Source organism: Lithobates pipiens, unplaced genomic scaffold (genome assembly GCF_037356315.1).
Source record: "Lithobates pipiens isolate NorthernLeopardFrog02 unplaced genomic scaffold, aLitPip1_a1.2 Scaffold_22, whole genome shotgun sequence".
NCBI classification, from domain to species: Eukaryota; Metazoa; Chordata; class Amphibia; order Anura; family Ranidae; genus Lithobates; species Lithobates pipiens.
The window spans coordinates 208,422,558-208,449,596 of NW_027507784.1; the positions used below are offsets into that span (position 1 = coordinate 208,422,558).

The 27,039-nt window shown below is 40.8% G+C and overlaps 1 protein-coding gene across 2 annotated transcripts in view; it reads left to right on the forward strand.

The window, feature by feature from the left end:
• The window catches only part of ABAT (4-aminobutyrate aminotransferase), a 375,139-nt gene that overhangs the window by 284,239 nt on the left and 63,861 nt on the right, over positions 1-27,039 (forward strand). For both annotated transcript variants that reach the window (XM_077448835.1, XM_077448834.1), the window contains exons 7-8: positions 24,968-25,048; positions 25,482-25,574. In XM_077448835.1, coding sequence (XP_077304961.1) covers positions 24,968-25,048; positions 25,482-25,574 — 174 coding nt within the window. The remainder of the gene's footprint in view (positions 1-24,967; positions 25,049-25,481; positions 25,575-27,039) is intronic.

The window sequence follows — 27,039 nt, forward strand, 5'->3', positions numbered from 1 at the left end:
GGGATCGAAGCCCCGCTCATCTCCCCCCTCCGTTCGGCGGCGCCGGCACTGTAACTGTGGGCACCCGGCTGTGGCTTCACAGCTGGGCACCCATTTCGCATACGCGAGCAGCGCCGTGATTGGCCGTGCAATCATCTGGAACGTATCCCAGATGATTGACAAGAGGGAGGGGGCAGAGCTGAGCCCTTCCTGCGCTGAGGGGAAGTGACGTTAAGAACCCAGACACTGAAGGAGGCAGACTACAAGGGACCCCCTAGCAACAGCCATTTAGAGGTGAGTAAGAAAAAAAATTCCAAATTATTTTTTTTTTTTTTTTCGGTGGAACACCACTTTAAAGACTTGTTTTATTTTTTTTCCTACAGGAGTTTAGCAGCGTTTTTAGGGAAGGTTAAGGCCTCATGAACACTGCAGCTCAAAGTAACTGCTCCTACAGGTGTTTAATCTGTTTTGCGCTTTTACCTTTCTCTGCCTGTTAACTCCCCTTCATGTTCGCCTATGTGTCCATGCACACTATAGGCGTTTTCAGGAGTTTAGTGGCAGGGGGGTTTGCATGAGGGCTAAGGTTGAATTCACACTTGGTGCGGATGTGGCTCACAGCTGGGGTCCGGACCCCTGTGAAATTTGCTCTGTGGCCACCGCAGAGATGCCTCAACCAGCTCCATTGAGAGCCGGGCACACTTTCATGCAAATTGGATGCAGAGAAACCTCACATCCAACTCGCACTAGTGTTTTTATCTTTCAAGCATATGCTTGCTGTTTACAGCTAAAATTAAATGAAATGAAATCATGTTAGAATCACTGCTACCCAGATGTTTTTATATGGACCTTAGTAATAAACTCTACCATGTTTGAGAGTAGTATTCCTAGTTGGGGCTTTCTATAAACCGTACCATAAAATTGTCTTGTAATAGATTTATCTTGTAGTAGATTATACATTTCTACTCTGTTACTATTCCAGCTGTGTCATTACTTCAGTCCATTTCAATGTAGTTAAAATCCCCCATTTATTAACACTGGCCCAGCCTTTACTATCTGCACAAGGAGCTGAGTCTCCACCTAATTAACACGGAATAGCTGATTAACATTGTAGTACACACACTCATATGCAGCTCCATCCATAATGCGTCACAATCACATTTTCCATCAACAAGGACCTTTTTCTAGTCCTCCTAGATTATAGAGGTGATCGGAGACAATCTTGTCTCTGTTCACCTCTATGGCCAGTCGTGTGAAGGCTTGCCAGTAAGATCGGCATTTTTTGCTATTGAGCACGGCATTTCTTAAACTGGCAATTGTGCAGTCATTCATTTGTATGCAAATTGTATCGCTTTTTTTCTTTTTCAATATAAACGACAAAAAACAAACTGTCTTCTACGTTCGGTTATCATGTCCAAAAAGAAAATCTAATTTCTTCATAAATTTAGGCCAAAATGTATTCTGCTACTGTTAGGAAAAAAATCCCAATAGGTGTATATTTGTTTATGGAAAAGTTATAGCATCTACATGCTATGGTATATGCTGTATACTGGAATTTATGCAGCTTTAGACGCTATACTGTGATGGCAATGGTCAGCGATTTGGCCAATCTGGCTAAGACAGACATTTGACTGGGAGGGTCACTAACTGACACTGACATCGCTAGTGACACTTATACAGTGATAATACTGTACACTGTACTAATGACACTGGCAGGGAAGAGGTTAACATCAAGGGGTAATCAATGTGTTGTGTGCTGCTTTTATTAACAGATTTTACTTTTTTCTCCCTGCTCTTCAGGGAATGAAACAGCCAGATTGCTGTTCTCTGCACAGAGTTTTGTGTATTTTTAAACACAGAACTTTGTGTGTGATTGGACACAACCAGTCAGCAGGTTTTAGACAAAATCATTGGCTGAAATGAGGTGTCAAACTCGTGCTGTAGGGCGTGGCTTTCTACTGATGGAGTAGGACGCACAAAGCTCTAGCTCTGCCGAACATCCATCCCAAACATACAGATTTCTGCTCCCGAGACCGTTCCAAAGCCTGTTTTCAGGCTCCTATAAGTTCCCTGTGACCCGCTCTACACTCTGGTACCCGAAGGTTCAGCAACAGAGATGTCCCAGCGGGGAAGGTTAATCTACCGATGGCGGATCATGCTGGCCAAGATGGAGTCTGCACCATGCGCTCAGCAAAGGAGGCAGCAATAAAGCTCTTCTCCAGGCCAGGAATGAAGGAAACTCCTTTCAGGAACGAACCCCCAAATACAGACTGGACAGTGCAGGAGGACATGGATAATACAGGCAGCATGGCAGGAGGATCCAACGGATACAAACGTATGGGACACAGTGAGTACACAGGCTCCCCTCCCTGTTGCCTTGAGTGAAGCCAGTACACACGCCCCCCTCCCTGCAATCATGCACACACATAGTTCAGCAGAGCATGCCACGGAACCTACACTAAGAGACATTCTGTCAGCAGTCACCTCTGACCACTGAAATTAAGTGGGTTAAACAGGAGATTAATAAAATAAAGAGTCCTGCGCAAATCGTGCCACTTTAAAAAATGTATATATAAATATAAAAGTATAAAAAATGTGAAACAGTCAATGTATAAATAGGAATAAAAAATCCCAAAAATCACACACCAATAAGTGAGGATAAACTGTGAAAAAGAGGAGAAAGGATGGGACCAAATGTTCCAAAGTTCACAAATCCAGGCTCTCAGAACTCTCACCTTAAGATGAAATGTATAAGCAAATGAAAATAACCCCAGAAACTTCTCCTTTGCTTCTCTGTATAAGGCCACTAAGGAATTGCAGGTAAAGCATGTAATATACACTTCCGCCACTAGAGGGCCATTCCCAGTTCTTAGGTATTGCACTGCAGATAAAAGCTTCTATTTCCGTAGTATATGGCTCGAAAAAAACACAAAGGAGAGGGGGAAGGGGAGAGAGAGAGGGGACTCCAATTGTGTAGTAGTTCAAATTAAGCAGATAAATTTATTAAGAAATAGCAAACACTCTCACATTTCAAACATAAAAAATATACAGAGAGAGGAAGATGGAGATCTGGCGTCTTCCGCCAGTCTTACGCTACTTCCGGTTTGTCCTACTGTTTTTTTCGAGCCATATACTACGGAAATAGAAGCTTTTATCTGCAGTGCAATACCTAAGAACTGGGAATGGCCCTCTAGTGGCGGAAGTGTATATTACTTGCTTTACCTGCAATTCCTTAGTGGCCTTATACAGAGAAGCAAAGGAGAAGTTTCTGGGGTTATTTTCATTTGCTTATACATTTCATCTTAAGATGAGAGTTCTGAGAGCCTGGATTTGTGAACTTTGGAACATTTGGTCCCATCCTTTCTCCTCTTTTTCACAGTTTATCCTCACTTATTGGTGTGTGATTTTTGGGATTTTTTATTCCTATTTATACATTGACTGTTTCACATTTTTTATACTTTTATATTTATATATACATTTTTTAAAGTGGCACGATTTGCGCAGGACTCTTTATTTTATTTATTTGATGTGATAGTTTGTGTTCACTATTTTGTCCCGCTGCATTTTTTTGCATTACTAAGTAGCCCTTGCACTTTTGTATCACTTTACTGTTTACTTTATATTTTCTTTTTTTGGTATATTTTCCATTTTTTGACCATACACGTATTTAGATATATTTTCACTTTTAGCACTTAGTGGCGCGAGGGTCCATTTTTACATTTTAAACAGGAGATTAACCTTGTCAGGCATGACATGCAGAAGCTGTGTGACTGCACCGCTGCATTAGAGGGGAGACTGAGCAATGTTGAGGATGAAGTGGCACAATTGCAGAGAGAAATAAATCAACTGCAGTCTCACTCCTCTGGCCACACTGCTCGCTTAGAAGACATGGAAAATAGACTCAGACAAAACAACGTGAGAGCAGTTGGGATACCAGAAAGAGCAGAAGGGAAGAACCCGGCACAGGGCGGCACAGTGGTGTAGTGGTTAGCACTCTCACCTAGCAGTAAAAAGGGTCGCTGGTTCCAATCCCAACCATGACTCTACCTGCCTGGAGTTTGCATGTTCTCCCTGTGCCTGCGTGGGTTTCCTCCAGGTGCTCCGGTTTCCTTCCACAATCCAAAGACATGCAGGTAGGTTAATTGGCTTCTGTCCAAAATTGGCCCTAGTATATGAATGGGGACCTTGGATTGTGGGCTCCTTGAGGGTAGGGACAGATGTGAGTGTGCAATGTACAGGGATAGGGACAATGGTAGACACTCACTCAGGTTGAACTGGATGGACTGGTATCTTTATTCAACCTTACAAACTATGAAACCCAGTGGTTTTCATCGCAGTTGAGAGGGCTCAGAGTCCCAGGCCTGGTGAACCCCCATGTCCATTTCTATTTGAGATGCTTAACTTTAAAGACAGGGATACAATACTACAACATGCAAGAACCAAGGGAGATCTCATGAAAATTGATAATGTGAGAATAGCCTTTTATTTTGACTTTTCTGTAGAAAGTGCAGCGCCGGAGGGCCACATTTATTGAGGTGAAGAAGCGCCTTAGAAAATATGCAGTTACTTATGCAATGCTTTATCCAGCTAAACTTCGGGTCGCAGCTAATGACGAGACTTTTTTTTTTTTTTTTTTTTTTTTTTTAAACCCTGCTACTACCTCTGCCTGGCTAGACAGAGAGTGGAACACTCACTGATGAGAGCAGGTCCACATGCAAATTAGCAGCTGCTGACTCCTCTGTTGAGTTCCAGGGATGCAGAATTAGGAGCATTGGTCATACCTTCTAGCTTACAGACTGTTTTATCTTCCCTGTAAGGCAGATTGAAGAAACACTAGCAATTGACGCTATGCAGCATTCTAATGAGAAGAATAACAATGCAAGTTCCTTTGAATGGGTATTTGAACCAAGACGTTCGGGCCCCCTTTGCCCCCCTATGGTCCTACGGGGGCACACTACTGTTAAACTCTGCCTCCACTGAAGTTTGGAGAGGTGGGAGTATTGGAATACGAGAGTCCATGTGTTTTTTTGTTTCAAGTTTTTCATTTTTCTTTACTGTTTGGTTTACCATCAACCTTCACCACACCCTGCCTGTTGCGGGAAGAGTAACGTTTTTTCTTTTACCAATGTACCTATAATGTGCCATCTTAGAAGATTCCTGCATGTGGGATGTGTAAGACTGGAGAAATGTTTGTTATTAATTAATATGATGGACCTTCAGCCCTGGGAGGGTAGGAAAGATTGTCAGTATAAGATAGTGATTATTATTGCCTGGAATAGTGCTACAACGATGAAACATCAAATGGTATGCTATATTGTGTTTATAACAGGCATGATTATACCCTATGCTTAATACACTTAAGACTCTCTCATGGAATGTGAGCAGGCTAAACGATGGAGTGAAACACGTGGCATTGTTTTCCACATTAAAAAAGTACACCCCAGCAGCGGTGTGTCTGCAAGAAACCCATCTACAGTCTGATACGCTGTCTACCCTTAAACGAAGAAGCTATCAGACACAGTTCCACTCCACTCACACGGGCCATTCCAGGAGAATTAGCATTCTAATAGCAAATACAACACCCTTTACACTATTACAGTCCTTGGTGGATGATCAGGGGAGATGTATAGCTCTACTTTGTAAGGTGATGGGAGTCTCCTGTATAATTGCTAACGTGTATGTCCCTCCACCATTTACCCCGGACTGCTTGAATAAATTGGCTCAATTTATGGCCCAACATTCTAACATACCACTATGGGCTATTGGAGATTAATAATGTGTTAGACAAAAAGTTAGATTCTTGTCCCACTCCAGAAGTGACACAGGTCCGAGTGGCCCAACCCCCTTTGCCAAACTAATTGGTGAACTGGGGTTGAAGGATGTATGGAGAGAAAAAAACCCGGGGATGTAGAGCTACTCATGTTATTCAGCTTTATACTGCTGTTTGTCACGTATTGATATGTCCCTGGGCAATATGGCGGCACTGGGCAGAACTGATACTGCAGTTTATCAGTTTTGCAGTTTATACAGTTTTATCAGACCATTTCCCTCCAAAATGGAAGAGCTTTTACTGGCTGTGACACAGTAAGGCCCCAGGCACTTATGGATTACCGATAGAAACCTATAAACGTTACAGTAACGTTACGTTACAGTGAAACACTACTGCCAAGCCTCCTATAAACATTAAATGAGTCGCTCAAAACTGGCTGCCTTCCAGACTCCATGGGTGAAGCAGTGGTGGTGGTGCTTCCTAAACCAGGAAAGGACCCTCAACAACCAGACTCCTATAGAGCCACCTCGTTGCTAAACTCGGATGTCAAGCTTCTGGCACGAGTTCTGGTGGCGAGATTGGCAAAGGTGATTTCTGGACTGGTTCATGTGGATCAGTTTGGATTCATCCTGGCACGGTCCACTGCACTGAGCATAAGGAGGCTTTTCTTGAATATTCAGCTCCCAATTGAGAACTCGGGTAATAGAGCGGTTCTTTCACTCGACTCTGCCAAAGCAGCAGTATTAACTAAATTCGGCTTAGGGGAGGGATTCATATCCTGGATCAAGCTCTTATATGCAGCACCGTCAGCAAGGATTAGAATAAATGATTCGCTGTCAGAAGCCTTCCAACTTTTCCGGGGGACCAGACAGGGGTGCCCATTGTCACCCCTGCTATTTGCCCTTGCACTTGAGCCCTTAGCGGCCTGGATTAGCGCATCATCAGATATTATAGGCTTCAAGAGGGGCCATAGAGAGGATAAATTATCACTATATGCTGATGACGACATATTGTACTTGGGGGACACCGCTGGCTCCCTAATTGCAGCCTATGCAGATCATCGAGCTGTTTGGTGAATTTTCTGGTTTTGCCATTAATTGGCACAAGTCGGTGCTCCTTCCACTGGATGATCTGCCTTTGTCGTTACCGCATAGTGTGTCTAGGATACAAGTGGTCCTTTAGATATTTAGGAATAATAGTGACTAAAGACAGCAAATACTATATAGCTCTTAAACTAAGATCTCTACTTCAGAAATGTAAAATGAAATGTGCCACCTGGTGTGGATTGCCATTGTCAGTCACAGGAAGGGCTAACTTAACAAAGATGATATGGGCCCCGCAGTTACTATACTGCATAATGCACCTATCTGGATACAATTCAGGTCACTAATTTGGAAGGAAAGGGTAGCTAGACTAAAATTAACTACCCTTCAGTATCCTAAAGACCAGGGGGGGGGGGGGGTGGCTGTGCCCCATGCACGGACATACTACTTTGCTGCGCAGCTACAACACTTTACAGGATGGAATAAGCCAGATGCACCAGACCCATCTAAATCTCTACTTATTAATCCCACGACGATGTACCCAGCTGTGTATATGTTTGTTTGTGTGTGTGTGTGTGTGTGTAATATATACATACATATATATATATATATATATATATATATATTTATACATGCAGGTGCCAAAACGATTGACATAGGCACATTCTCGCCTTCCTTCAACCTTTCAAGTTCATTCACAGCATGTCTACTTTAACCACTTGCTTACTGGGTGCTTAAACCCTCTTCCTGCCCAGGCCAAATTTTAGCTTTGAATGACAATTGAGTGGTCATGCAACACTGTACCCAAATAACATTTTTATAATTTTCTTCACACAAATAGAAATTTCTTTTGGTGGTATTTAATCACTATTTTTTGCTAACAAAAAAGAACAAATGCCAAAAAAAAAATAATAATAATTACTGTTTCATAGTTTATCAAGTTTTGCAAACAGGTAATTTTTCTCCTTCATTGATGTGCACTGGTGGGCATTGAGAGTTGGCACTGATAGGAACTGGCAAGTGGCACTGGTGGGCACTGCTTAGTATTTGGGACTGATGTCCCTCTGACAGAAGCTGGTAATCTGCTGCCTTTTTTCTCATCAGGGGTCTGTGATCAGCCGAGTCTAATTGACTTGCTGAACACGGAGCACGGCGCGCAAGCAGCTCATGTGTGGGAGGACATACATGGAGGCCCTCCCCTGCAATTTAGGCCCACGCTGTAGCCATCTTTCAGCTATAGTGCAGGCTTGAGGAGATTAAAGTCAAAATTTCTAAAATCTTAGGCAGATTTGGCTCACTCGATACACAAATCTTTCGGCATGATGATGAAACCATAGTACTCTCAATAATATCCAACAACTTTACTATAAGGCCCCACGGACACTGGACATGTTTATAGCTGCTTCTAAAGGGAATCTGAATTTTTTATATTTTTTTTTTCCCCCCCTGCCTCTAAACGCCCTTTCACATTAGCCTATGCGTTCATTCACACATACAGTGCCTTGCAAACGTATTCACCCCCTTGGCTTTTTACCTATTTTGTTACATTACAGCCTTTAGTTCAATGTTTTTTTTAATCTGAATTATATGTGGTGGATCTGAGCACAATAGTCTAATGCTGGCCATACACTATACAAAAAATCGGGCGAACCCAATTTTGAAAAAACGAACGTTTGCCCGCAAGCACAAACGATGCTGCCATCATGTAATGACCGATAAATCGTTCAGTGGACATAAATTTTATGTTTGTTTTTTTACATATACCTAGTGCAGACAGGTCGGACGGAAACACATCAACCTTTCAATTTATCGTTCCTTCGGCAGAAAATTTCCATACTTGTCCTTCGTTTTTTTTTTTTTTTTTTGGCTTAAAAACGTCCAAACGATTATCGATTTTGTGTCCATTAACTGGCCGAAAAAACAAACGAACGGTCTAATGGCCAAATTTTGATTTTTCATATAGTGTATGGCCAGCATAAGTTGGTGAAGTAAAATTAGAAAAATATATACATAAAACTATTTTTCAGAAATAAAAAAATAATTGGCATGTGCGTATGTATTCATGCCCTTTGTTATGGAGCCCATAAAAAAGTTCTGTGCAACCAATTACCTTCAGAAGTCACATAATTAGTGAAATGATGTTCACCTGTGTGCAATATAAGTGTCACATGATCTGTCATTACATATGCACATATGCACACCTGTTTGAAAGGCCCCCAAGGCTGTAACACCTAAGCTCCACTAACCAAACACTGCCATGAAGACCAAGGAACTCTCCAAACAAGTAAGGGACAATGTTATTGAGAAGTACAAGTCAGGGTTGGGTTATAAAAAAAAATATCCAAATCTCTGATGATCCCTAGGAGCATCAGCAAATCTATCATAGCCAAATGGAAAGAACATGGCACAACAGCAAACCTGCCAAGAGACGGCCGCTCACCAAAACTCATGGGCCGGCAAGTAGGGCATTAATCAGAGAGGCAGCACAGAGACCTAAGGTAACCCAGGAGGTGCAGCGGAGACTGGAATATCTGTACATAGGATGGCAATAAGCCGTACGCTCCATAGAGTTGGGCTTTATGGCAGAGTGACCAGAAGGAAGCCATTACTTTCAGCAAAAAACAAAATGCCACGTTTTGAGTATGCAAAAAAAGGCATGTGGGAGACTCAAAATGTATGGAGGAAGGTGCTCTGGTCTGATGAGACTAAAATTTATCTTTTTGGCCATCAAAGAAAATGCTATGTCTGGAGCAAACCCAACACATCACATCACCCAAAGAACACCATCCCCACAGTGAACCATGGTTGTCATGGTTATGCAATAGTTTGTCTGCTTACCTGTTCCCATGTGTTCATCTAGAGACCAGCCGACCCTCACCTGTCTGCTTTTGTAATCCATCCTCTGGCATGGCTCCACCCTAGCTCCTATCAGGGAGCTCTATATTAACCTGTGCACTGCAGGCCAACGCTGATGATCAACCTTTGTGTGTTAGCTTCCTGTAACCTGCCGCGTGATCTTCTGTTCCGTTACTGACTTTGGCGTGTCCTTGACTATCCCCGTTTGTCTGTGATCCTGACCTTTTGGCGTGTCCCTGACTATTCCTGTCTGCTTGTGGCCCCGACCTTGGCTTTGTCCCTCACTATCCCTATCCTCCTGTTGCCTACTGTGGGTGTGAGCTGGGGGACCCTGGGGGTCGCGACCTGGAGCCAGTTGCAGCCAAGTCCATCCTCGCCAGTAGAGGCGCTGGTGAACACCTGCTGGCTCTTAGACTCCGCGCCCCAGGGAATCTTACGCTCTAACCCCAGTGTGATTTGTCTCCCGTCTGCAGCAGTCAGCCGTAGGGGTCCACAACCTTGCGGTGCACTCCTGATCCCTACGGTGTGCATCTGTCACCTCGCCTCAAGGTAACTTGACAATGGTGGTGGCAGCATCATGCTGTGGGGATGTTTTTTAGCAGTCAGGACTGGCAAACTGGTCAGAGTTGAAGGAAATATGGTTGGTACTAAATATAGGGATATTCTTGAGCCAAACCTGTACAACTCTGTGTGTGATTTGAGGCTAGGATGGAGGTTCACCTTCCAGCAGGACAATGACCCCAAACACACTGCTAACGTAACATTTGAGTGGTTTAAAGGGAAACATGTAAATGTGCTAGAATGGCCTAGTCAAAGCCCAGACCTCAATCCTATAGAAAATCTGTGGTTAGACTTAAAGATTGCTGTTAACAAACGCAAGCCATACAACTTGAAGGAGCTAGAGCAGTTTCTCAAGGAGGAATGGACAAAAATCCCAGTGGTAAGATGTGACAAGCCCATAGAGACTTATCTAATGTGACTTGGAGCTGTGATAGCTGCAAAAGGTGGCAAAGTATTGAATTTAGGGGGGTAAATCGTTATGCACATTGACTTTTTCTATTATTTTGTCCTGTTGTTTGCTTCACAATAATAAAAAAAATCTTCAAAGTTGTGGGCATGTTCTGTAAATTAAATGATGCACATCCTCAAACAATCCATGTTAATTCCTGGTTGAGAGGTAACAAAACACGAAAAATGCCCACAGGGGTGAATACCTTTGCAGCATTTACTGGCGGGAGCTTTTATACGCAGGGGAAAAAAAACACTGCCCGTGCATTAAAGCGGTTCTGCACACATAATAATACATTTTCCCATTCTGTTGCTTCTAGACCATACATTTGATAATGCCACATTTTTTTTTTTTTTTATTAATCTACCTTTTGTAATTCGTAGTATTTGATTTTCCTCCCCTGCGGCGATGGGCGGTCTATTGCGGGGATCAGCATCACTTCCGGCTGAACCCCGCACTGTCTCCTGGGATCTCGTCCAAGTAATCCCAGGAGACATTGCGGCTAATGCAGCCGAAATCTTGCGAGATTTCGGCTGTAATAGCCGAAATCACGCGAGATTTCGGCTGTATTAGCCGAAATCACGCGAGATTTCGGCTGTATTAGCCGAAATCTCGCGAGATTTCGGCTGCATTAGCCACAATGTCTCCTGGGATTACTTGGACGAGATCCCAGGAGACAGTGCGGGGTTCAGCCGGAAGTGATGCTGATCCCCGCAAGAGACCGTCCATCGCCGCAGGGGAGGAAAATCAAATACTACGAATTACAAAAGGTAGATTAATAAAAAAAAAAAAAATGTGGCATTATCAAATATATGGTCTAGAGGCAACAGAATGGGAAAATGTATTATGTGTGCAGAACCGCTTTAAGGAGCAGGAGAGTTTGAGCTGAAAAAACGAATGCCGCTGCTAAATGCACCTAAAAGCTAGTGCTTGAGCATTATTTCATTTCAATTGCCAGAATTATTTATTCTGGCCAATTAAATGAATTAATGCCCAAGAGCTTGACACCTGTAAAAGCTCCTAAAAGCTTGTGAAAGCTTTAGACACTTTTACAAGCGTCAGGCAAGTTTTTTTTCTTTTTTTTTTTTGCAAAAAATTGTCACTGGCTTCTAGGAGAGTTAAATGTCCTGTGTGCATGAGGCATAAAGCAAAAAGAAAACGACACTCACAGGTTTAAAAACATACAGGCTCTAGTGACTGCAGGAAAACATCTCACAGGGGCTGGTGCAGTACAGACTCTTGCTACTCACAGAAAGCACACTGCAGGGTCACCTGCAGACAGTCCTAGGCATCAACTCCAACATGCATGATTCCCTTTTGAACGGAGCAAAAAAAGTTCACTTTTTTAAAGTGCACTTACCATTCAACATGTTGATATACCATTATATTGATGTCTTACTACTCTTGCTGTGATAAAAATGTTAAGAGCAGTAGAATTCCTGAAATGCCTTTCCTATAGAAAATGTTCTATGTTCATTCTAGTGCTTCTTGCTAGAAGCCCAAGTTTGGATCTCTGCCTAAAGTAGAAGTAAAGGAAAACCTTTTTTCCCTAATTTGGAAAGAAGGGATGATTATAACCTATGATGGTGCCCTTTTTTTTTTTTTTTGCCATCTGTGTAGCTTTAGGGAAATTTCCCTTTGCTGCCTGTCTCATAGCTAAAACAGGAAGTAAGAAAAAATCCCTCAAAGTGAGGGAATCCCTAGTTGCTATCAGGGTCACTAGTCGTATTTCAGGGGCTTTCCTGTGTATTCCTGTTAAGTGACAAACAGAATTTTGGAGTGGATGAATCTCCTTTATATGGGGGGGGGGCTCAGACCATGATTAAAACTGACAGGGGTTTTAATCCCTCTCTACTCTGCTCAAAACAAAAGCAAAACAGGTTTGCCCTTTAGTTATAATTTAAAGTGGTTGTAAACCTCAGACATGAAAAATGAAAAAAATGCTCATCATTCTGCACGGAGTACTTGCCTTTCTCTAAATCTGTGAGTGTGATTTCGCTGCCTGATTCCTCTGTTATCAATATGACCCAGTTCTGGCAGCTTTTCCCAACATCAAGAGTTAAAATAGTGATGGGGGAGGGAGCTGTAACGCAGCCTCTAATTCAGCCTATTTCAACCATTGTGCCTTCTGTTTTTTTCAGGGGTGCCTTGGTAAAATGCCTAAAAATTGCCCAACAATTGTATACAAGCCAGCAGGTGGACCAAGCCTGCCTTTTATTTACAGTCACAGGTTTTCAGTGTGCCCAACTACAACCTTCCAGCCATTGGTGTCCTAACAATTAGGCCGGGTTCACACCGCTGCGATGCGGGAACGCCGCGAATCCGCGGCGTTTTCCCGCATTGCATTACTCCCGCCGGCAGTTCACACTGCCCTATGCGGACGGCTGGGAGTGTCAATGATATGTTAATGACACCCCCAGATCCGTCCGCATATCGCAGTGCGATCTGCCGACTCGCACAGGAATCGGATCGCATGGTGTGAACCCCTATGCAATCCGATTCTGTTGCGGACCAAAAAAAGGGTCCCGTGCGAGTTTGCTGTGGGAGCAATGCGAATTCAGCCATACTATCTGTATGGCTGTACTCGCATCGCTACGGAGATCGGATGTGATTTGCGGTGCGAATCACATCCGGATCTCCCCCCGCAGCAGTGTGAACCCAGCCTTAATGATGTCCTAAATTGATAAGGAGGCCTGTTTGCCTCCACTCCTGTCCTTCTCCATCAGCAATGGGCTCAACTGTCAAAAAAACTTTAGCCAATTGAAACTGTTTTTGCAGATAAAGCAGAGGAAATATGTATTCACTAAATTCTGAGAAAAATATTATGGAATATATGGAATGTACTTTGCAGTTCTAAAACAATCATCTGCATCAGGTTACATCTGCTAATTAGTCTACAGTTAAAAAGGAGTGCTTCCACACCTTGGTGAGCTGTTGCATTAACCTGATTGGCATGAATCATGGCTTCAACACGAGAGATGTCAGTTGAAACAAAGAGGATTATAAACCTTCTTCAAGAAGGTAAATAATCATGGCATGTTGCGAAAGCTTTTGGGTGGGAAAGTCAGCTGTGTCTAAAACCTGGACCAAGTACAAATCAAATAGGAAGATTGTTAAAGGGAAGTGTACTAGTAATCAATGTCTGTGAACTGTAAGAAATCACCTAAAGGAAATGGGTTTCACATACAGAAAAGCCAAATTAACCATCATTAACACCTAAACATAAAAAAAACAAGGTTACATTAGGCTAAAGAAAAGCAATCACGGACTGTGGATGACTGGGTGAAAGTGATGTTGAGTGATGAATTACGAATCTGCATTGGGCAGGATGTTGATGCTGGAACTTTGGTGCTGTTCCAATGAAATGTATGAAAATTACTGCCTGAAGAAAACATGTAAATTTCCACAATCGTGATACGGAATTGTATGTCAGGTAAAGGTATGGGGGGAGATGACTGTCCATTAAATGTTCATATTGAGATTTCGGACACTTTTCTTATTCCATCAATTTAAAGGGTGTTTGATAAACGTAATTTTTCAGGATGATAATGCATCTTGCCATAGGGTATAAGCCGTGAAAACTTTCCTTCAAGAAAGACATACAGGTGCATCTCATAAAATTTGAATATCATAAAAAATATATATTTATTTCAGTAATTCAAACAGTGAAACTCCTGTATTTTATATAGATGCACTACACACAGAGTGGTCAATTTTAAGCATTTCTTGATGATTGTGGCTTACAGCTAGTGAATACCTAAAATTCAGTATCTCCAAAAATTGGAATATTACATAAGACCAATAAAAAAAAAAGATTTTTGAAACACAAATGTTGGCATACTAAAAAGTATGTCCATGTACAGTACAGTATGCACTCAATACTTGGTCAGGGCTCCTTTTGCATGAATTGCTGCAACAATGCGGCGTGGCATGGAGGCGCTTAGTCTGTGGCACTGCTGAGTTGTTATGGAAGCCCAGGTTTCTTTTATAGTGGCTTTCAGCTTGTCTGCATTGTTGGGTCTGCTGTCTCTTATCTATTCTCTATGGGGTTTAGATCATGCGATTTTGCTGGCCAATCAAACACAGTGATCATTAAACCAGGTATTGGTATTTTTGGCAGTGTAGGCAGGTGCCAGGTCCTGATGGAAAATGAAATCGGCATCTCCATACAGCTGGTCAGCAGAAGGAAGCATGACGTGCTCTGGGATTTCCTGGTAGAGGGCTGCTCTGACTTTGGACTTGCTAAAACGGTGGACCAACACCAGCAGATGACATGGCTCACCAAATCATCACTGACTGTAGAAACTTCATACTGGACCTCATGCAACTTGAATTATGTGCCTCTCCACTCTTCCTCCTGACTCTGGAACCTTGATTTTCAAATGAAATGCAACATTTTTCACAGTCAATGATTTTGGGGAGCCATTTCAATCTGCTGGTGTTCACTGTATTTTATCAAGTCCAAAGTCAGCATAGCCCTCTACCAGGAAATTCTAGAGCACTTCATGCTTCCCTCTGATGACCAGCTTTATGGAGATGCTGATTTCATTTTCCAGTAGGACTTGGCACCTGCCAAAAGTACCAATACATGGTTTAAAAGAGAAGTAACTTTTTTTGTTTTGTTTTTTCATATTCATACTTGCCTAGGTGGATGCAGCATGGGTCAGATGCTACATCTGTCCTCCGGCGCCTCTGCACTGAGATCCGAGCGATTGAACACCACCAATCGCTTGGTTTTTAGAGCTCTGTGAGCAGAGAGCAGCAGACTGTCAGTCACAGCTCTGTGTCCTTCTCCCTCCTCGTTCACTGGAGTGCTGAGCTGTGGAGGGGACGGAGCAGCTGGACTAACATTGGTGATGCAAGCAGAGCGCGGACTTCCATCACAGGAGAAATTAATTGCATGCCTATGATCCATAGGAGAAGTACAGCCAAACGAGCTTTGGCTATACTTCTTTTAATGATCATGGTATCACTGTGCCTGATTGGCCAGCAAACTCGCCTAACCTAAACCCTATAAAGAATCTGTGGGGTATTGTCAAGGGGAAGATGAGACACCAGACCCAACATTGCAGACGAGCTGAAAGCTACTTGTAAAGAAACCTGGGATCCCCTACCAAGTGTTGTGTTCATACTATACTGTACATGGACATACTTTTCAGTAATTGAACAATATGGTAACCGGGGTAATTGGCGCTACCTACAAATAAAATTCCTTACAAATCGAGTGAAGAAAAGTCCTTCTACCGGGATTCCTCAAATCCTATAAGGTCCTAATTGTTTCTATTAGGATCAAGAAAAAAGGCAACAGAAACAGTTCCTACTAGAATCTATTACAATCATAAAGATGGTCTAATGTGTATCAGCCACACCCTACAGAGTAAGGTCGGTGTATATAAAATATATAATCCCGAATAGATCATGTGTTCATCCTAAAAAATATATATATAATAAAAAAGGGGTATATGCCAAAAAATGCTGCTATTATGCGATTTTCCAAGTTACAAGCTACTCAAATGTCCCAAAAAACAGCAATATTCCTACTGGAAATTAATTCCTGAGATTGACAGATAGATCCAATAAACGAAGGAGAAGGGAGAGAACCAAAAACCAAACAACAACAAACAAAAGACAAAAAATTGTATATGTGTATCTGTTGCTAAGTGCAATATTGCCTAAAATCACATTATCGCCAAGATATATTTAAATAGGCAAATTCCCAGTAAGAGGCGTATATAAATGTGCTTGTGAAATTATAGTTCAAATCTTAAATATACAAGCTATAAGTGCAACATGCTAATATAAACATATATATAAAAAATATATTATATGTATATAAAAAGTGCATCAAAAAGTGCGGGTGAAAAAGCAAAAAATCAATTAGCCAACAAATTAAATGAACAATCCATAATGAAAAAATATAAATAAAAGATAAAAATAAAAAAACAAACAAAAAATAAAAATAAGAATAAAAATACAAATAAAAATACAAAAATAGTGTCCAATTATCCAAAAAAATCTTCAATAGTGCAAAAAAAGTTCAAAAGTGACTTTAGTGCTTCTTGTGCAATCTTCAACGTGACTTCTGTGTTCCCCCACAAGGTACCCCACTCACCAGAAGAATGCACCCCTGCAGGGGTAATTCGCCTTGAGATCAAAGTCTGCCGATATCCAGCTCCTCAATCGCATCCAGAGAGAGATTTCTCAATCCCTGCCGATATCCAGCTCCTCAATCGCAACCAAGGGGAGATTTCATATGTCCTCATAAGAAAAAAATTGTAGCCTCCATAGTGTGATTTGTATAAAAAATCAATTTATTGCCACAAAAATATAAAACAATAAAAACATAAGAATAAAAATAAAAAATGGAAAAAACAAATCTCATATGTTGAGAGATATGGAAACACAGTCCACTAAAAAATCACTCAGCCCCCATATATAAATAAATGGTAACGTTCCAGGAAAACAGATAGTAAATCCTAGAACCAAGCTGAGAGAAAGATAATGAACCATAAGCTAATGGCACTATATCCCAAAAAAACAAAGGACTAAGAGTGCAAAAACCACTTAAAAACAATGTACCAGGATATACCCTGTTGCAAATGGTCACTCCAGTTTATGTAAGTCCCCCAGGGATAGAGCCCTTCTAGCGTAAAAATCAATCCGAACGTGGAAGCCGCTCGGTAGATACGCAGCTGCGGCTTGCACTCCAACTGCGTTCCAACGAACGGAACTGACGTAATAGGCGTAACTCCGTCGAACGCGTTTCGTCATTGACGTCTTCAGCGGCGGTGTCACGCTACTACGTCCTACATCTCAAATAGGAAAAACCCCAGATTAAACGGTATCTGATTGGCCATCAATCGTAATCGACACCCAAACAAACAACAATGGGCTGTACCCGGTGTCTGAAGGAGTGACAACCACCATATCCAATCCGCATGTTAGTACCACCCAATCCCAAGCCAGAAGGCGAGGGGAGGATATCCAGAAAAAAGGGGTTTCAAAACTTAACTTATAATAAATAATGGATAAATCCAAAAACCATCTATCGTCCACCTATTGGGTACACAGCACATGAGGGTGATCTATCCCAAGGGGAACTCACAAAAACTGTATACATGATAACAATAATTTTACTGCTGTAAACATTAATAAAATGAATGACCCTTTTAACAAGTTATCATAAACAAAAGTATAAATAAATCAAAATAGGTGTTTAAAATTGAAAATCTGCCAAAAATCGGTCACTTATAGAGCTGAGATAGCTGAATGCAATGGATTTCACCAACAAAAGAAAAAGAAGAAGAAAAAGAACCACCTTATTTTGTTTCATTGCAATCCAGCTATTACCTGGTAAAAATACTAAGGGTCCTTTCACACGGGGCGGATCAGTTCTGATCCGCCCCGTGGATGTCCGTTTGCTCAGCGGGGATCACTCCGCCGATCCCCGCTGAGCAGGGAGATGACAGCTCCGTCTCTGCACACTGCGCAGGGACGGACCTGTCACAGCGCCGCTCTCCCCTATGGGAGATCGGATGATGACGGACCGCAGTGCCCGTCGTCACCCGATCCGATCCGCAGACGGATGGAAAAATAGCTTTTTCCTCCGTCACACTTTTTCGGATCGGAGCGGGTCGGATGTCAGCGGACATGTCACCGCTGACATCCGACGCTCCATAGAGCTCTATGGAGCACCCGTTCAGGTCCGCCTGAAAAACTGACAGGCGGGCCTGAACGGATCGTCAGTGTGAAAGGGGCCTAATACCGATCTAGTAAAGGTTTGTAATTATTCATCTCTCCACAGCCTATATGATGGGCTGTAAAAGAAACGACCAAGACTAGAATTATGGTATATCATACCCAATCAAAAATAAGAATAAAAAATATAAAATATAAAATATAATGATTATATATACCTATATTTAGTGGATCCGCATTTATCTAGATGTTTAAAATTGAAAAACTGCCAGAAATCGGTCACTTATAGAGCTGAGATAGCTGAATGCAATGGATTTCACCAACAAAAGAAAAAAGAAATAAAAAAAGAAAGAAAAAAGGAACCACCATTCATATCAATCAAAATCAAACCACCAATCAAAAATAAAAATAAAAAATAATAATTATATATACCTATATTTAGTGGATCCGCATTTATCTAGATGTCACAAAGAGGGGAGAAACAAATCATGCCCATACATATCAAAGTTGGCATATAAAATCATCACTCAGCAACACTTAGGATAATCCCAAATGAACATAAAGCTTTCAAACAAGTCGATATATATAAGATATATATAAGAGAACTTTGTCTTATAATAATAAATAAGAGATAAGTGTAATAGTACCAATCACCATTCTACTAACCTAATATAAATGAATATGTAAATCCTAATCTGTGGTGGATTGGTGAGTAACACACATATCCTAAAACAACAGTCAAGAAACCATCAGAGAAGAGAGGTCTACGGATTAGCTATGAAACAGTTTAAGTCTATATCCAGGTTGAGGCCCCGTGGTGCGAGAGACCCCAACCTGTATATCCATGCAGTTTCATTCTGCGAGATGAGGGTGGTCTTATTCCCTCCCCTCCAATTGCCTTTAATGCAATCAATCCCATAGAAGATTAATCCGGAAGGATCTCTTCTGTGGAACTCATCAAAATGGCGGGAAAGGTTGTGATTTGGGAACCCTTTTTTTATATTGTTAATATGTTCCCTGATCCTAACAAATAAAGGACGTGTGGTCCTGCCCACATACTGTAAATTGCACGGGCACTCTATAACGTATGTTACATGTGTGCTCCGGCAAGTGATTAATTCCTTTATTTTGTACTCTTTATGGTCTGTTTTTGCCTTAAACGTTTCTTTTTTTCGTGGCTGTTTCTTGCTAACTCTACATGGGAGGCATTTCTGGCACCTATAAAATCCCTTCATGTCATTAAAGATTTTGATTTGTTTTGGTGGGTAGATGGCATTATGTACTAGAAGGGAGCGTAAAGTGGGGGCCTTTCTGTACACAAAACAGGGCTTTTTTGGGAGGACCTTAGATAGCACTTTATGAAGTATAGGCCAATACTTTTTGATAATTTTTTCAAAGTCCCTATATTGAGTACTGAAACCAGTGATAAATGCCAGTTCCATCTTTCTATCTTTTTTACTCTGTTTCTCCAGTAGCGACTTTCTCTCCAAATTCCCAATGTTATTCTTTAATTGGAGTAGTGGTTCCGGCCTATATCCTTTTTCTTGAAATCTCTCTAGGATCATATCTGCTTGGAGATGGTAATCTTCTGCTGAGTGGCAATTTCTCCTCAATCTTAGCAACTGTCCCTTCGGAATATTATTCTTCCACTTAGGGTGGTGACAGCTTGTAATCGGGATATAGCTGTTTCTGTCAGTTGTTTTGAAGAATGTCTTAGTACTAAAAATTCCATCTATTTTTGAGATTTGGAGATCCAGATAGTCAATACTATGTTCGCTGTATTTACCAGTAAAGGTTAGACCATAGATGTTATTGTTCAGGTTGTTCAAAAATACTTCAAGGTCTGTTGGGGTGCCATCCCATAATAAAATGAGGTCATCTATATATCTACGGTAGAACCTCACCTGAGGTATATTGCTACCATAGATGTATTCCTCCTCCCACATGTTCATCATGAGATTGGCCACACTCGGGGCATTACGAGCCCCCATGGCTACCCCCTTGGTCTGGACATAGTATTTCTGATCATACCAAAAATAATTGCAACACATTGCCAACTTTAGTCCTTCAATGATGTATTCTATTTGTTCTTGTCGCATATCTGTGTTCTCATATAATGCCTTTTCAACTCCAATTAGGCCGTCACGCTGCACTATACTTGTGTACAGTGAATTTACGTCGATGGTTACCATCAAAAGTCTCTCAACGTTTACTACATTTTGAAGTTCTTTTAAAAGTTGTGTGCTATCCCTCAGATAGGATCTCCCTTTTTGTACCAGGGGTTTCAAGAAATTATCCAGATATTCCCCTAGACGCGAGAAAATGGAATTTATTCCACTAATTATAGGCCTACCTGGGGGCTTATCAAGCCTCTTGTGGATTTTCGGCAAATAATACATCACTGGGGTTTTGGTCGAATTTGAAATTAGATATTCTGCTTCACTGTCATTTAGAATTCCCATTTCTTTTCCTTTTTTCACAAAGGTCGCTAGTTTCTTCTCATATTCATATTTGGGATTTCCCTTCAACTTTTTATATGTATCTTCAACACTTAACAGTCTTTCCATCTCCTCTGTGTAATCCGATTTGTTCAGAATTACCAGGCCCCCCCCTTTATCGGCTGGTCTGATGATTACATTTTTCTTCTCTCCTAGTGCCTTGATGGTTTTCCAAATATTCGTAGTTTTCTTATAATTCGTTCTCTCCATTTTTCTTAAATCTCCTTCCACCATTTTGCTAAATGCCCCTAAACATTGATTTCCTGGTGTGTTGGGGTTGAACGTAGACTTGTTTTTCAAATCCGTTTGTACATATAAAGATTCTTTTTTACTCTCTCCTCCTGCATTCATAGCAAAATGTTTTTTGATATTCAACTTACTCATGAATTTCTTTAGATCAATATAAGTCTCAAACTTATCTAGTGCCTTATCAGGCGCAAATTTTAAACCCAAGTCCAAAATCCTCAACTCGTCGTCCTCAAACTTTATGTTGCTCAGGTTATAGATACCTTTTCCAATTAAGTTCTTCTTCTTTTGTTTCTTCTTTCCTCCTCTACTTCCCCTGGTCCGTTTTCTCCTTCCCTGTGTCTCCACATAGTGGTTCCATCTCTTTCTGTATTGTTCGCCCATGGTGTCTCTAAAGGGCGTGGATCCATGTGATCTGGGTGTTGTCCCTCTCTGTTCATTGTCCCATAAAAAGCTCCCTGGGGTCCCCCTCTGTTGTCTGCTGGTCCTCTCCATCTTGGATTCCTGTAGGGAGGTCTGGTGGTCCATCTTCCTTGGGGCCTGTCCCGTTGTCCATCCCTGGAAAAATCCCTATAATCTCTAGAGTTCCTTCTAGGTTGGGGGAATCTATTTTCTCTATAGTTCCCTCTATCTTGCAAATATCTATATTGCGGGTAGTCCCTCAAAGGAGTGGGTCGGGGATATCTATTTCCTCGGTCCTGCGGATATCTATGTTGTGGATAATCCCTTAGAGGAGTAAACCGATTTCTTGTGGGTATGTTATACCTCGCTGTAATCGGGTCTTCCATTATATATGGTTCTTGCTGATAAATTCTTTGGTCATCTATCTGAACATTCCTACGATTGGATGGTTTATTCAGTAATCTACTGCCTTGCACTGGATTTGTTCTCATAATTGGTTGTGGCGTACTAGTTGGTTGGTCTAGATTCATAATTTCCATTGACCCATCTGGACTCTCATTATCATGGGCTGTATTTATTTCATCTATAAGTCCAATTGGAGTTTCTCTCCTTGTGGGTGGCAGCAACCTAGTGATACAATTAGTATTTGTCTGAAGCCATTGTTATCACTATCCTTTTTGATTTCCAACCCCCACCGTTGTTTAGCGCGGTTTTCTTTACTTTTATACTTTTCAGTAAGCCAACATTTCTGTTTCAAAAATCCTTTATTGGTCTTGTGAAAATGATCCATGATAAGGCTGCAACCTGCAAAGCTGATCTGGCAACTGCAATAAGAGAAAGTTGGAGCAGGATTGATGAAGAATATTGTTGATAGTTTGGTTTAAGGATTAATCCATGCCTCTGACAATTCTAGCTGTTATAAAAGCCAGAGGTGGTGCAACAAAGTGATTCCATATGTTTCCTTCTGCTTGATCTGCAAAACAGTTGCAATTGATTACAGTTTTCTTTCTTTTTCTCGTTTCCAAACCACTTCTTTATACATCGGTACTTTGACGTTAAAGTGGTTGTAAACCCTTACAACCAACTTTGACCTACAGGTAAGCCTAGATTAAGGCTTACCTGTAGGTCCAAGAAATATCTCCTAAACCTAGACGGTTTAGGAGATATTTGCCGAAAGACAGGCACCGCTGTCTATGGCGGATGCGCCGTAGACAGCGGCGTGCAGGCGCACTGAGTGCGCCACGGTCAACGGCGATATGCCGCTAGTGGTGGCTCCCGTGCGCATGCACGGGAGTGACGTCATTGCGGCTTTGCCAAATGACAGCGGCGGAGCAGCGAGACCCACCGAGAAGATGGATACGCCGGACTACAGGGGACAGAGGTGACTTCGCTGGCTCCTGTGTCAGGTAAGTGACACATAATGGACTACTATGCGATGCATAGTAGTCCATTATGCTTTGCCTTTTCAGGGAATGAAACTCATCAGGGTTTACTTCCTCTTTAAATACCGTTGTTATGGCAGCTATCTGCTGCCATAACAACAGTATTCAACGTCAGAGTACCACGATATTTTTAAAAACAGTGGGCAGTCCGCTTTCACATAAAAGTGGTCTCTGTGGTAGATTCGCCGCAAGATCACTTTTATCAGTGGCGGAAGAGGTGGCCCTCCCGCCGCTCCCCGGTGGTCCCTGCCCTATACCAGAGCCATCGGTAGTGACGGAGACTATCGTGTCCTTTACCCTGTGAGACATTGAGTTGAGTGAGGGAATGATGGTCCCCACTTGACTCCATACCATTGGATGACTAAAGCGAGGTCAAACGTCACTTCCGCCCAATGGTCTTAAAGGTGAAATGATTTTTTTTTTTTTTTTTTTTTATTGAAAAAAATACTTTTTTTTTATTTGATATTTTATTGCATTTAAGTGTAAATGTGAGATCTGAGGTGTTTTTGACCCCAGATCTCACATTAAAGAGGTCCTGTCATGTTTTTTTTTTTCTATTACAAGGGATGTTTACATCCCTTGTAATAGGAATAAAAGTGACTAATTTTTTCTTTAAATGGACAGTGTAAAAATAAAAAGTAACAAGTAAGATAAATAAGAAAAAAATTATAATTTTAAGCGCCCTGTCCTGCCGAGCTCGCGTGCAGAAGCAAACTCATACGTAAGTCGCACCCACGTATGAAAACAGTTTTTAAACCACACATGTGAGGTATTGCTGCGATCATTGGCACAAGAGCAATAATTTCAGCACTAGACCTCCTCTGTAACTCAAAACTGGTAACCTGTAGAAATTTGTAAACAAGTGCCAAAGTTTGTCGCCATTCCACAAGCGGGCACAATTTTGAAACCTGACACGTTGGGTATCAGTTTACTAGTTGTAACATTCTTTCATAATATAGAAAACAATTGGGTTAACTTTCCTGGTTTCTTATTTTTGTTATTCAAAAAAGTGTATTTTTCTAAAAAAAATAATTGTATTTGTAAGACCACTGCACAAATATGGTGTGACATAAATTATTGCAACGACCATTTTACCATAACGCCATTTTATTCTCTAGGGTGTTTTGAAAAAAAAAGTGTGTGTGTGTGTGTGTGTGTGTGTGTGTATATATATATATATATATATATATATATATATATATATATATATATATATATATATATATATATATAAAATGTTTGGGGTTCTAAGTAATTTTCTAGCTTGTAAACAACAAGTTTGAAATATAGGCCTTAAAGCCAAAAGGTTGGAATGTTAAATGAAAATAGTTTTGAGGCATATCTGTGATTAGATTTTTTTTTCTACATAATTAAACAATTGAACATTTCCAGGAGTGGTGATTCCATACTTTTTGGTCATGGGTTGTATTGATGAGATGACCAGGTGCAAATAATTGCTTTTATTAAAACTTGATAGCCTACACTTTGAGGGTTACAGAATCTCCCTTCTTCAGGGCTTGAGCGTGTGTAGAGGAGCTGCTTTAGAGGTAGTAATCTTGGTGTGTGTGTGTGTGAGTTTGTTGTAGTAAGATGGGTACTAAAGTGGAATATCGAATCATCAAGTTACCAAAAAAACAGCAGGGTGGACTGGTGCACTACAATGCTTGGATTAAAAAAAAATAATTATATCCTAAGCAGTTGGACTGTGCTCCCTGTATGCATTTCAAAGTTTGAATCTCGGTTCTAAAAGCAATGTACCTCCATTTGACATTTGAAAATAAATTTGTTTTAAAAATGGAATACTTTTAACTATGTGCTCAAATTAAGCTCTATGTCAAGAACCTGATCTGTGTTAGCACCTTAAAAGTCTACATACATATTTTTAAATGTTGGTAGCAGATCATTTATGTAGACAGTTGGTGATTTAGGTTTTTGCTATAATTGTAATTCTAAAATGGTAAATGTAACTGGTAAGAACTACACATGATCACTGTCAGTTAATATTTACAACTGTTTCATTCTTTCAGAGTACATTTGTCAACAGACCAGCTCTAGGCATTTTACCCCCTGAGAATTTCACTGAAAAACTGGAGGAATCCTTGTTATCTGTAAGTATAAAAAAAAACACAAACAACCTTTTTTTTATTTATTGCCCTCAGGAATAAGACACACACACCCCAGGTCCATTTAAGAACTACATAATGTTTTGTTATAATATTCTTCTATGTTACTATATGTTGGCTTCTTTTAAGCTTGCTGATTTCTTTTTTCTGTTATGTATCATTCAGATTGTCAAATACACTCTTAATAATAATAAAAATGTATTGAATGGAAAACTGTTGTTTAAACCTACACACCTACACGTATATCCTGTACGTGTACAGAATACATGTTGTTTTTCTTTTCTTTTTTGTTTTTGTTTTTTTAAATAGGCCTGTATGTTTTCCCCATTTGTTGATTTCAGGGGATTGTTCATTTTATAGTTTTGTTAAAATATGACATGTAAAATACATTCTCTTTTTCTCTATTTTTCTCTTCTAGATTGGACCAAAGGGATTGACTCAAGTAATTACAATGTCCTGTGGCTCATGCTCAAATGAAAATGCTTTTAAATCAATATTTATGTGGTACAGAGTAAGTTCAAACTCTTACATGGTTTGGGTGATAAGATTGCTATTTAACAACTGGTGGAACTGCCGAGTAAAGGATGAATATTATCTGAGCTTGGGTTTTTGTGTGGCGGCTGTGTGTGTTGAAACAAAATACAGCAGGCCATACTTTTTTCAAGGGAAGCGTAATGTGAGGCAATCCACCGCCTCACACCACATGGTGGCCAATATAACTTGATGAGAAAAAAAAACACCAGCAAAGAAAAGTTAAAAAATACAAATATACAGTATACATCCGGCTTCCTCCCACAGAGCCTTGGTTGGAAATGGTGTCACAATCCTTACAGAAAGATCCTGGAAACACTGAGGATCCCAAATCTCTTGATAAATTATCATGGGATTTGGGGTACTCTACTTTCCTAGGTCCTTACATCACCCATTTCAGTGGAGAAGCTGGGTGTAAAAATGTTCTAACTTTTCTCCACAGATGCTTTCCTTTTCATATTAAATGTGCTTTGTTTACATGGTGAGGTGGGACCACTATGTAATGAGCAAACGTTGCATTTTTGTATGTGTTACTGCAGTAGGAAAAAAGCAGGTCCCCTGCACCGCAAGACATACCTGTATCTGTGTAAATCTCAGAACTTGATGGAAACAAATGCAAATCCTTTGGCAAGTAAAACCGCTCCATTGTATTTTGCCTGGAGTTCAGTGAAATATGGGACGGCTTGCTATCCATGCTTTTGAAAAATACAATTAAATATTTCTACTGTTGAATGAAAATGAAGGCATTTTTTGCCAGCATAACAAAGGCATCAGCTAGCATAATCCTTGCTATGTCTCAAGTTATTTTCAAAGAATTCAAAAATTTTAAAAATAAACAAGCATTCTGGAGACTGAATAATGTTGTCTTCAAGTTTGCTATCATGATAAACGAGATTTGCTAAAATGGGCCCTCAACATATCTGCTATTAAGAGAAACTTAGCCGAAATAAGGAAGAAGGAATTTGAGACTTGTCTGAAGATGCATGCTCCAGGACTGTCAATATCTTTTCTTCATTACTTAGTGAGTCACTGTCATGGAATAAGCATGTACATATTGGCTGTTGGCATCATTGATCTGTAGGTGTAGGGGCTCTGTCCAGGCACTGTTTTCATTGTATAATCTTTGCTGTTGGTACCTTTTCCCCAACACCAGTCTTTTCTTCTGTGTTGCTTTTCGTTTGCCCCCTCTTGATTGATTGTTGGCTGGCTCCCCTGTATGGATTTTCAGACACCCTGCTAGTAACATCAAACTCCTTGATGAAGTGCATTTTGTTTTATGAAATGCTTTGAGATTATGATGTTTTTAATTTTTGATGAGTCCTAAATCACAGACTCTACATCTGTATGAAGTAATATGTATTTATGTTTAAGAAGGAATATCTTTAATGAGCATATTTTTGTATCGGTGCATCTTCTGGTGCTTATTACAAGCAACAGTTGAAAAA